This window comes from Heptranchias perlo, chromosome 30 (assembly GCF_035084215.1).
Source record: "Heptranchias perlo isolate sHepPer1 chromosome 30, sHepPer1.hap1, whole genome shotgun sequence".
In the NCBI taxonomy this organism is placed as follows: domain Eukaryota; kingdom Metazoa; phylum Chordata; class Chondrichthyes; order Hexanchiformes; family Hexanchidae; genus Heptranchias; species Heptranchias perlo.
Window position 1 is genome coordinate 10845752 of NC_090354.1, and position 12762 is coordinate 10858513.

General features: G+C 40.5%; 1 protein-coding gene across 1 annotated transcript in view; it reads right to left on the minus strand.

Annotated features, from left to right (window-relative positions):
• Nucleotides 1-2205: 2205 nt before the first annotated feature.
• The window catches only part of kcnh4b (potassium voltage-gated channel, subfamily H (eag-related), member 4b), a 115369-nt gene continuing 104812 nt past the window's right edge, over nucleotides 2206-12762 (minus strand). The window contains exons 15-16 of the mRNA XM_067969223.1: nucleotides 7819-7895; nucleotides 2206-3280 (exon numbers count right to left, since the gene is read on the minus strand). Of these exons, the coding sequence (XP_067825324.1) occupies nucleotides 2273-3280; nucleotides 7819-7895 (1085 nt within the window). The 3' untranslated portion in view covers nucleotides 2206-2272. The remainder of the gene's footprint in view (nucleotides 3281-7818; nucleotides 7896-12762) is intronic.

A 12762-nucleotide genomic window follows, 5' to 3' on the forward strand; every position in this document is an offset into this window, starting at 1 on the left:
TCAAATATGCCTTGATTTTAACAATTCTGTGCTATCTGTCCTTAATTATCCCATGCATCCCTAAATACTCACTAATTTATTTTGTCTTCTGGATTCTAAAAGTTTTTGCACAGCTGATGTTAGACTAACTGGTTTATAGTTACCTAATTTATCCTTCTCTCCCTTACATTGTGACAAAGAAATTTGAGTGTGACACTTAAACTGTGGCAGACGGGAGATGCATGCGAGATGTTTCCTTTATAAAAATATTAGTAGATAGTTTAGAATATTCATTTGGGAAAGTTTTGTATTGCAAACAATTGCTTTACATCCTTTTACCTTACAGCAACCATTCTAATTATATGGTAAAGGTTGTTCTCGGAAATTAGCCACCTTATAAATGACCCTAAAATGACAACACAGCCCCTTTAACCCAGCGAGCACTGACTTTATTTTGCACTTTGACAACATTAACAGAAATCCTTGGTAGCAACAAGAATGCTATTCTGTAAATTAATACGGATATTAATATGGATGTAAAATAACCAACACAAAGGAAATGTATTTAATGAGATAGAAATGTAGGGTACTTAACCTTCTGTATATAGTGCAAAAGACTACTTGGGCTTCAAAGGGTTTTATATAAAGGTAATCTTGTGTAGAATACAATTTTCAGAAGTTTAAGCAAGAAATCCGCATCTAAATTAACATGCAAGTAGAATGATGACATTGAGACAATGTATGGTTCCATCCTTGTAGTCTGAAGGGAAGGATCCCTTACATCTACAGTAGGTGAACATGAAAAAAACCACACTGGGTACATTTTAAAAATACATTATAATTTACATTCAGCTGTCTCCATTATCATGAAAGAGAGCTTTGCATTGTTCCCTCTTCAGTGCTTAATATCTTTCCAAGCAATTCAATCCTGGTTGTTCACATTCTTTTCATATCAACTGGGTAAACAGAAAATGTCACTTATCTCATTTGGTTCAAAGGTGGAGTCTGCCTACTATGTAATTTCAATGGGGCAATGTGCTGAGTCGGAGTTTCTGGTTTACCACAGACTCATCATTAAATAGACTCAGACATTCCTCAGTCTTCCCACCTTGGGATCTTGGATCCCGTCAGATCATCTGTGAGGTATTCTCCATTCCTCAGCAGCAATGGGCAGGGTTCAGCTGATCTGTTTATACTGAAATATGCACCTGATGCACCTGAATACCAGCTAACATGGAAACCACTTAAACCAAACTGAACTGAACCTGACTGATGTAAAATGTGGTATGGGTTTATATATAAGAAATATATTTTCTAGATTTTAATTGTCAAGTAGGTTCAAAAAAACCAGATAATGTAAGTCCCCCTGAGATTTACACTTTCCTGATTTAGCTTGGGGTTTGCTCACCCCAATCAGAAAGGTTTTTATGTTGGATTCAACATGTGCGATTCCTGCTGCTTCATTTTGTGTCTCCTTCCTCCATCTTTTTAGGGCCATCCAGCACCATTCGCTAATCAAGACAAACAGGTGGCCTGTTCTCAATCCTCTACCAACATTGCTCTGCAACCAGCCAGCAAGAGCAGCTTGGGCTGAGTTGTCCTCTGTTGTTACTTCCCTCCCCGTGGGTAAGTGGCTCACCATACTTTGGCACCTCTTCTGGCTGCCTGATTAGAACAGTGCGCTGACCCATGCCCTGCCGCTCCATGGCACAGCACACTGGTACAACAATGCACTGTGGCACCAGCTTACCTTCAAACACCTTTTTTAAGTTAATAGTTCTACAGATCTTTCTGGCTGTAAGAGCTGTCAGAGATTAGAACAAACTAATTCCTTCAGCTTCAGTCAGTTGACCTATTCTGTAAATTAAACTGTGATTAGTTTCTCAGATTGTTGCAATATTAACTCTGCAAAGTGTTTCCTTATCCAAATGCTAATTACTTTCATCAATGGCCTCATGGTGTACTTTTTTTAAAACTGTCGGCCTTGGAAGGAGGCAGAATGAGTCACAATTTGACTCTCCCAGTTCTTTTTGCTTTTCTTTGAACTCCGCGATTTTCAAATCAGACCTTGGTTAATTCAACCCAGATTAAATTGTTACATGCCCAAGGAAAGCTAGCCCTGAAGCTTGACAACCCATGAGACCAGGTAATCATTTTAGTATTCATTTCCCTAAATGTGTCATTTGTTTAATAGATAAAAGTAACACATGATTAAGGAAATTTTGTCCAGCCCTCGAGGCTTCTTTGCATTGTATCATCTGGGTCTCTGAATCAATACTGAATCCTCTTGATCTCAAGACATACATTCATCACTTGTACCCCTAGGGTTCAAACCCATCAGGTCCTCCATAGAGCTCAAGCCTGTAACTGCAGAGGTTGGGAAACACTGATTGGAGCTTGGCGAACCAAAGATGGAGTGGTTGGGATTGGGAATTACGGAGAAGGACTGACCAATGTTCAGAGTGGCAGTTTCAGCCTGATAAGGCGTTGGGATGATTGAAATAAGTGGGCTGGCGGTTGGAGAGATTGGGACAGAATGTACAGAGTTTAAAGAATTGTGAATAGACTGCTTGGAGCTTGAAGTTCTCAAAATAGATCGATCCGGACTTGCAGTGATCAGAGGAGAGTTGTTAGGACTTAGAGATGGACATAGAGAGTGACAAGGGCTCGGAGACGTTGAAAGACTGAGATTTTGTGACATTGATGTAGGCTGTCCAGGTTTGGGAGAGGAAATGACGGAGCAACCACTGTTCAGAGACAATGAGGCTGACCGACCAATATTTGGAGAGCCTGCCACAGATTGACTAGGATTTTGATTTAAGTCTGTATGTTGTACTGGGCTCTTTCTCTGATCCCCCAGAGGTATTTGATAATGAAATGATGTCACAGGACTTGACACTGTATGGAAACAGTCTACCATTGGATGATGAAGTTCCACATCTGCTGACCTTTGGCACGATACTGTTGCCCTCACAGAGCTTCCCAGATGGCATGCTGTGGTTGAAGAATTGTTGAAATTCCAGGAGCTGGGAGCTCTCGTGCTTTGGCTGAGCTGAGCTCCAGCAATTGGCCCAGGCTGTACATGTAGAGCAGATGGTTTTAAAGCATACGAGACTCTTGGTTGCCATTCATTCCCACTGCTGTTCACAGAAGGAGTTGTGGAAGAAACCATGGAGACACCATATGGGGTGTAGGTCATAGTAGGAGTGTAATGCTGAGCAGAGAATTGCCTTTGAAGAAGGTGCATCATATGATGTAGCTCCTTGGCAAGCTGAGATACCTCCTGATTCAGATTATTCATCTGTAAATAAACAGACAAGTCATGTTCTTAGCAGCCGTATGATTTTTCACTGCATTTATTTCAAAGATTATATCATAATTTCTGCAGTAATAGATGTTATTGAAATATTAATGTGGGTTTAAGTTTAACAAAACCCCAAAGTAAAATTAAACTAGGCTAGTGGATCTCCCGTGACGAAAAGGCAGGACAAAATGAATTTGCCTGAGAGTGCACTAAGAATGCTGCAGGTATAGGTATGGGGACTTGCACCTGGGGTTTATGATGCTCTATCTAGTGGTAGAAGTGTGCAGCTGCAGGCTTGGCTGTGTGTCACAGAATGGTATTGCCCAAATGCACAATGTGCACAAAAGTTTATTACACTATAAATGATAGGTCACCCTATCAACCAATTTTTGTATGCTTTTATTCGCTTTCTTCATATTCTCACCCTGGACTGTCACCAAGAGGCTTACTACCACTGTCCTCTAGCTGGGAATTGTAAACAATTTTACAACACCAAGTTATAGTCCAACGATTTTATTTTTAATCCCACAAGCTTTCGGGGGCTTTCCCCTTCCTCTAGCTGGGAGGGTGAGATGATTGGAAACTGTGGATGCATTCAGAAAATACCATTGATGCTGTTCTGAGATTAGCTGTACGGGGGAAAGATTCAAGTGCAGCAAGCCGTACAATGTGATTCACACCTCTTCTCCTAGGGTACTTGAGTGATCTGACTTCTTTTGGCCAGAATAACATGTGGTAAATTAAACTTGGCAACACAGTCAGATCAGCATCGGGCTCAGCTGTGATGTCTCTGGCGGTCAAATAGCCCGACGACACACTGTCTAGGCTTACGCACTAATAATAACCTGCCGAGGGTTGTTAGTACCTGTGGGATTGTACCATAGCAAGAAGTCAATATTTTCAGGAGAGGAGGTGAAAAAAATTGACAAGAAAAGGATAATAATACTGGAAAATTGATAACATTTCATATAAAACAGATTTCTTTTTGGTACAGCAGAGGCATTGTCCAAAAATTAAGAAATTTCTGGTAATAATCTCCTCCCTACACACAAACTATAATATGTTGAGCTTCTAGATTCCCCGTACATTTGTAGAATTCAGCAAGCATCAGTCAGGGCACTGATAACATGCTCTGCTGCGTAAATGCTGCTAATGATTTCTCCACAGGACTTCCTATGTAGAGCTGCTATCAAACAAGTGGAAAATGTTACATTTTCAACTTGTGTTCACAGTGTGGGTGAAATTGTTAAATGTAATTAGTGCAGTGAGCTAGATACTGGAGGAATGTTATTCATTTACGTTGTTTTCATCTTCTTTTCCCTTTAAGGTATTCTGTCATTTCATGTCGTCGCGATGAGCATCGCTGTGGGGAAATGCTGACTGAGTGCATTATCACAGTTGGCAAAATAACTGCCTGGGTTTCTTGAAGGTGAAGGATAAAGGCTTCCCCATTAGCTTAGCAAGTTAATTTAATGGAGTAGCTGAGCCATACATACCAGGAAGGCCTGAGGATTGATCCCCAATCTATGATAAGTTAACTGACCTCAGCCAGGCAACAGCAGGGACTGCTACAATTTTGCATTAATGCTCTTCAGCTGGGGAGGAGAAAAATCAGCCACCCTGATCACTATATCCCTTGTTGGAATTGTGTGAATATCAGGTGAGGACAGGATCAGAATCGGGCTCAACTGCGATACCCCCATGGTGAAATAGCCTGCCGACACTCACGATATATGCTCAAACATAAATAATGCCTGGGCAAGGTAGTCAAAAGCGATTAGTTCCAAAGGAACTGTATCCAGCAAGGAGCAGACGTCTTCGGAAGTAAATTGGCAAGAAAAGGATAATTTTTTTTTAAAGAGAGGGATAACAATACTGGAAAATGAAACACGTTTATACTTGGTACCCAGTAACTATATTAACCATTCTCAGATCAAGCACGGTTCAGCCTAGATGCAATAAAGGACTTGTTCTACACAACCTCAGCCGTGACCTAGCCTCAGAAGAGAGTTTGGATGAAAGGTCATTGACCTGAAATGTTACCTCTGTTCCTTCCTCCACAGATGCAGCCTAGTGCCTCGATCAATCCCAGGGCCTTCCTGGTATCTATGGCTGAGTGTTTCCAGCATTTTCTGTTTTTTATCTCAGAAGAGATCACCGCTGATTATGAAAACAACACTTAGATTTGATAGATTTTCTCTCTTTACTGCTTATTGAGTGGGATTACTGAATCTGTGCCTACATTAAAGGCAATTCTGTGGTGTGGGCTGCTGTCCACAGGGAGCCTGCTTAAGAATGCATAAAATAACTTCATTAAGTGCCTATAGCCAAAGAGAGGGCATCATCATTTTCAGCTCTACTTGAACACAGACAGAGGGGTAAAAGGAAAGCATCTCGTTCCATTCTGGTATGACATTCTTTTAAATGCCATACGGAAAGAAATAACCTCCATTCACATCATGTTTTTCACATTCTTGACATGTCTCAAAGCACTTATGAAGTGTGATCATTTTTGTGTAGTAGGCAAACATGGCATCCAGTTAGCGCACAGCCAAACACAAACAGCAATGAGATGAATGACCAGTTAATTTGATTCAGTGGTGTTGGTTGAGGGATTGGCCAGGACACAGGGAGAACTCCCCTACTCTTCTTCAAATTGTGCCATAGGATTTTGTTCAGTCATCTGAGAGGGCAGCCTCTCGTTGGTTTAATATCTGATCTGAAAGACGACACCTCCAACAGTGCAGCACTTGTTCAGTACTGCATTGAAGTGTCAGCCTAGGTTATGTGCTTAAGTCTTGGAATGGGGCTTGAACCCAAATGTCTGATTTAAGAGATGAGAATGCTCTCACTGAGCCAACACTGATATATATATCCATTAGTGTAAATATTGTATAAGTTACATTTCCACCATAACATCTCAAAACATTTTAACAGCTTTCTCTGATTAGAGTTTTTTTTTAAAATTGAAAACCCATTTTATTATATAAATAGAATATATCAAGATTAAGACTTTGAGAAAGTTGAAGAAAGTTCCTAGTTCCTAGGAAGAATAACAGGGTGGAACCAAGGACAACCTTAATAAAGACAGATGGGTGGTTACCGGGAGCAAAGACTGAAAGAATCATTATGTATTGGTGGGAAAGATTAGCTTTCTATATTTTATGATTTTTATAGTGGCTGAATTCCTGGGAATTGGTGATATTTTAGGAATTCTTTATAGACAAAAGATGTGAAATCCAACCGCAGAGCAGCTGAAGCATAAAATGATGATTGTTTCACACATTAGAGAGACAAATGATCTTATGTGGCTGCAACTTCATTGGCTTACAATAAAAGGCCACTTTTTCCCCCAAATGTCTTCGCCCTTTTTCTCTCTTCCTCTCAGAAAGTATTGAGTGTTCGATAATTCCATTGGTACCCCCAACCCTCTGTTACCTCACTAAAGTGGCTGATGCTCATGTATGAGGCTAGACAGGGAGTGTTAGTTGTCTATTTGGCAATGGAAGGCATCACCTATGAGCCCATTCCTGTTTTAACTTGATGTCCACACACACACACACACACACACATACATGTGCACTTTTCTGCAATCAGAAGGATTATCATCTTTTAATTAAAAAATAATTTCTCTCCCTTCTAAAATGCTTTTCTTCCTTTAGAGTTTAATTTCCCATATAAGAAAAGGTAAAGTCATCTACCAGAACTCTACCATTTCAACTTGAGCTAGCAGATATAAGATGGGTGAGAGAAACCTGCAAATGTCTCACCCTTAGGAGTCATGCGATGTTTCTTAAAGCATTTCTTGGCATAGCTCTAAATTGGAATCAAGGAATGTTTGATGTTGGTGGAACACATCCATCCAATCAATAGTTTTCCCATGTGTTCTGACAATTTCAGGAACTAAGCGTTGGTTTTTACATCTTCCGTAGAAGAGTTGACACCGAGGTATACATTACAGTACCAAGCATATGTGGACAATGTGGCCTTTACCCAATATGGTCCATGAAATGCTCAATTTGTTGATGTTGCAAAATGCTATGTTTAGGAGTGATGGGATGTTGCAATTTCCCAAAAGGTGGCCTCTCCATTATCTCAGCCATGCCATTAGGAAGTGAGTAGAAGCTTGATGCTACGTCGACAAGATGAGAGAACAATCAAAGGATGAGTTCCCATGAGTTTTTGGTGGGAAGTTAAACAGCAACAAAATCCTCATCCATTTGAAACAGATGAATTACATCTAAAAAGTAAACTCTGTCTTCCTGTAGTCACAGTGAATTATCCTCTGTATAATGACCCCCATACTCAAAGACTCAGACCTCAAAGAATAACCTGTAATTTTTTTTAATGATCAGTTTGAAGGTTTGGTCCATTTAAAACCATTTCTATTTTCATGCAGTGCAACTTGAAGTAACAAGAGACTCAGTACTGGGACACTAAATGTCCTGTTTCAAATGGCACATTGAACAACTGAGTACAGACAATTCAGCTGTGATAAAATCAGAATGGTGTAATAAGACATCCACATACTTTACCTCCTGGTTAAGTCTGCTGATGTTCTGCTTTATTTCCTGTGTCTCAGCTGCTGCAGCTGGATTCATCTGAGATGCAGCTGTCAACAAGAGATAATACCATTAAAAGAGATCAAGGAGAAAGAGGGACAAAGAGAAAGAATTAGAGAGGGACGGCCGTGGGGGCTGGAAGATATACCATGGTTGCCTGAGGGAGAATTTGCAACCATCTAGTTTAACTTTTGAAAAGATTTTGGATGCATTTCCAGTTTGGTGCGTTCTTATGTGGATGCTCGCTTCTACAGAGAAAGTTACCTGACAGTGGCTGATTTGATCAGAAACGCACTATTGTGGGTGCATGTTGCTAGGTTCTAAATAACCCCACATGCCATTGTACTAATTAAATATACTTTAACTATTTGGAAGTACAAAGTCATTAATTTAAAGTAATTGATCAGGTCCACTTTATCCGAATGATTTCAACAAGAACACACAATTTGGGCAAAAGTTACACCTGTTTGAGTTACTTGGGCAAATATAAAGTACTGATCACAAGATGGCTTCAGATGAAAAAGGTTCTTTGGCTGACTTGATCTCATCCTTCCAGAATGCCAATCATACTATCTTCCCATTCAGCATTCTACAGCATTCAGTTGTTTCTTAAATGAGCCCAATGTCCTGGCCGCAATCACTCCTCCTACCAATCTATTCCAGCTGTTGATTAGTCTCCGTGTAAAAAAACTGCTTCCAAACATCTGTCCTCAACTTGCCCTTCACAACCTTCAACCTTTTGTCCTGTTGCCTTGGTGCATCTTGAAGTATTGTTCTGCTTTTATAAGGTCCCTACAGAAATGTCTCTCTTTGAGTCTCAGCAATGTTTAACATGTACAGTTTCTATGACTCTATTCCACTAGGTATAATAAACATGTCAGGAGGCTTTACAAAAATTCAGACGTATGGTGTCAGAGGAAAAATGGCAGCATGGATCAGAAGCAAAGGGTTAGATTAACAAGCGTTGCCAATATTGAAGGAGGTTGGAAGTGGTGTACCTCAGGGGTAAGTGGAAAGCAAACTTTTGTTCTTGATTACATATAGCTATTTGGATTTGGGCTACACAGGGATGAGAAACTATACTTATGATCACAGACTTGTGATACAGAGATTATTTCTGCTGGCGCAGAGAAGGCTAACATGAGATTTAATAGAGCTTATTAAAATTATGGAGGGTTTTGGTGCAACTGGGGTGCCCACCTCAGTGAGGGAGGGGATACTGCTGCGACACCTTGCTGCCGCATAAGTGGGCTGGCTGTGCCGGTAGAAAATCTTCAAATTGGGAACATTTCGAATTTGCCATTTTCCCTGCGATTGAACGCCATAGGGAAACTGGCCGTTGAAATGACAGGATCGGGTCCTGCCACGGCAGTATGCCTGATGATGAAGGTGTACGCAGCATCGGAGGCGAGAGAGGGAGATTTGGCCAGAGTTCTGGCGGACGATGTCATCCTACCAGTATCAGACTCGAGAAGTGCCTGCCCCCACTTCTGGTGGAATTTTATACGATTAACAAAAAGGGGGCAGAGGTCCAGCATAACCAGGCTCTGCCCACCCAGATAATGCTTTGTGGAATGTGGCCGAGGCCACAGAATTCCAGATCTCTGGAAACCAATGGCTGCATTATTAAAAAATAAAAGCATAGAAATCACTGCTGATGATATTTCAAAACACAATACATTTGTAAAACACTCTTCTGAATGCTATTTTAACGCCTCTAAGTTAATGCCTCTACCAAAATCAAGAACATACAAACGTATTAAATGTTCACCTACAACTATCAACAGTAATTTCTGGGCTAAGCTACTGGAAAAGTAAGTTTCAATGTAATTTGCCTGGTCATAGCTAGGAGTTAGAAAGGGAAGACTCATAGATACAAGTTTTGTGAGGTGTTGCTGGAGTGCTTCTTCAGATTTTGATGAAAAAATGCAACTTAAGATTTAAGGAGGAATAACTATCCAGCTCAGGACTTTAGTAGCGTTTTCTTATCCTATTCAGATGTTGATCAAATATAAAGGCAGCCAGTAATTCCAGCAACAGAGCACTGGACTCTCTACTTAAGTGATGTGGATAGCAGACAAGCGGTAGCAGTTATCAGCCTGCTCAGCAGAGGGGGTACCTTGTGGCTCCAGATCAAGAGGAGGAAATTCTATCAAAACACGTTGCCTGCTGGCAGATTGCAGAGTCACATCAACAGCAGGAACAGAGAGGTTTCTGCCTTCATAAAAGATACGTCAGCAGGAAGATTTAATAAAGGGGAGACAATGGAAGAAAAACATAATGAATGGTTGTGACTCCCCATGGTGTAAGTACCCAATTTCAGCCCGACTGTCAGGAAGAGGTGTAGAGTGGAATGAAGGTGTCAAGCAGGGGAAGGAAACGTAGAGGACAAGACAACCTGAAGGGCCTTCATCAATCACCTAGCAGTTACTGTATTAAGTTCTAGCAGGTCATTGGCAGAGGGGCAGGAGAAGCCTTGTCTACCTGTTTGATCAAGATGTGGTGTGTGGTGCTGGTGTACAGGAGCTAAAGAAAGAGAAAATAGCCATCAATAAATGGGGGACACTGTGTTTCAAATTTTGTTTCCATTTTGTTCTGGAACACCACTTTTGTCAAATTGTTACTTTCAGAAATATTGGAATGTAAAAGCTTAAAAGTCTTAAAAGGAGTAAAACATTAAAAATCAGTCACAACTGAGTCAGTCACATGTTGATGATTTATTACAATACATTATTCCTCTAGACTTTTGTTTTTCCTCCTATTTTTATGCTAATTGCACTTAAATTGATTTTGTGCTCTAAGATTGAGCTTGTGCATAGGAGACAAATGAATGGATTTGTTTAACACCTGGAACATTAAGCAGAAGAAACAGAATGTAAAGTGACAAGCAATGTACTTTACATCAATCCTTGGAGTACAATAGCACCCGCCTTCAGAAAACAAGAAGATTTGCTTTCTCACTACAAATAATACAAATCATAAATAAAACTTCTTCTGTTATCATTTTCTTCCAATCATTAGAATTTATATACACAGCACTGTATGAATCTGTTTAGCAGCAATTTATATCATGAGGCCTGAATGTTTGATAAGCCAATTGTGTCATAATACTCATTTGATGATGTCGTAGCAACTGCGTTGCTAAGCAAATAAGCTGCAGTTTATTGTTCATGTGCCATATTAACTGTGTTGTTAAACTGTAATTGATCATTTACATTTCAAGCAAATGATTCCATCATGACTGAATCTTAATTGTTTTGATAGATGACATCATGTGTAAAATAATTAATAATGGACTGTATTGTGCGCTGGAATGGAGGATAGGGATGTAACAACATCAACTTGCATTTATATAGCACCTTTAACATAGTGAAATGTCCCAAAGTGCTTCACAAGAGAATAATCAGACAAAAATTGACACCGAGCCAAAGTAGGAGACATTAGGACAGGTGACGAAAAGTTTGGTCAAAGAGGTAGGTTTAAAGGAGCATCTTAAAGGAGGAAAGAGAGGTAGAGAGACATGTCAATCTCTAACTATTTTGTTTTTCGGGTTCTTTTGCAGCTTTCAAAAATTATTGAGGTCAAACTGTACCATGAAGCTCTCAATTTTGCTGAAGTGGGTGATTTTTTTTGATGCCCTTAATCAGGCCTCATTATCCTCAGACAAATCTGGATGTTCAACTTACCAGAAAGCTGCATTTCAATTGCCACAGTCAAATTAAATGAATATATTTTTGCTACCCTGATAGTCTAATGGGTGTAGCTCCTAGACATGGAGATAACAAGGCCATGGGTTTGTTTTCCTGGTCTGTGCCGCTCTGACATGAGCTGGGGTAATAGCAAGGCTGCTACAATTGGCTCTGTATCCTGGGATGGGGAAAAGACAAGTAATCAAGGATTCCTGCTCTTGGCTGCTACCCAGTGACCCATTTAGGAAAGCACACCTGTGTGGACTTCAAATAAGTACAGGAACGGCATGGTTCTGATGCCTTCCATGGTTGAACTGCCCAATGACAGTCAAGCCTGTTTATTTTAAATTTGTCACTGCTAATGTTCAAACAACATCGATCGGAAAAGCTAGGCTTCACTCTCTACATTCCTCATCAAGAATGGCTCCTTGGGTGAGGTACCAACTCCATCAAGAATAAACATCTCTAGGAGGCTCAGTGATAGCACTCTTGCCACTGAGTCAGAAGGTTGTGGGTTCAAGTCCCATTCCAGAGAGCACAAAATGTAGGCTGCCACTCCAGTGCAGTAGTTAATGTCGGAGGGGCCGTCTTTCGGATGAGACGTTAAACCAAAGCCCTGTCTGCCCTCTCAGGTGGACGTAAAAGGTCCCAAGGCACTATTTTAAAGAAGAGCAGGGAAGTTCTCCCTGGTGTCCTGGCCAATATTTATCTCTCAACCAACATCACTAAAACAGATGACCTGGTCATTATCACAATGCTGTTTGTGGGACCTTGCTGTGCACAAATAGGTTGCTGCGTTTCCTACATTACAACAGTGAATACACTTCAAAAGTATTTCACTGGCTGTAAAGTGCTTTGGGATGTCCTGAAGTTGTGAAAGGTGCTATATAAATGCATGTCTTTCTTTTTAGGAGAGGAGGGGACAAAACTGGGTGGAAAAAAATTGCCTATTTTTGTCTTAATGTATTTCTTTTCATAGAATCATAGAAATTTACAGCACAGAAGGAGGCCATTTGAAAAAGAGCTATCCAGACCGATAAAGAGCTATCCAGCCCAATCCCACTTTCCAGCTTTTGGTCCGTAGCCGTGTAGGTTACGGCACTTCAAGTGCATATCCAAATACTTTCTAATGGCTTCAATGACTGTGCACCCTGAATTCCAAATGAATATTTCCTTGGTCTCTGCCAGTACTGTTCTGCAGCTAGCCGGCAATTGGTGAAGGGTTAGT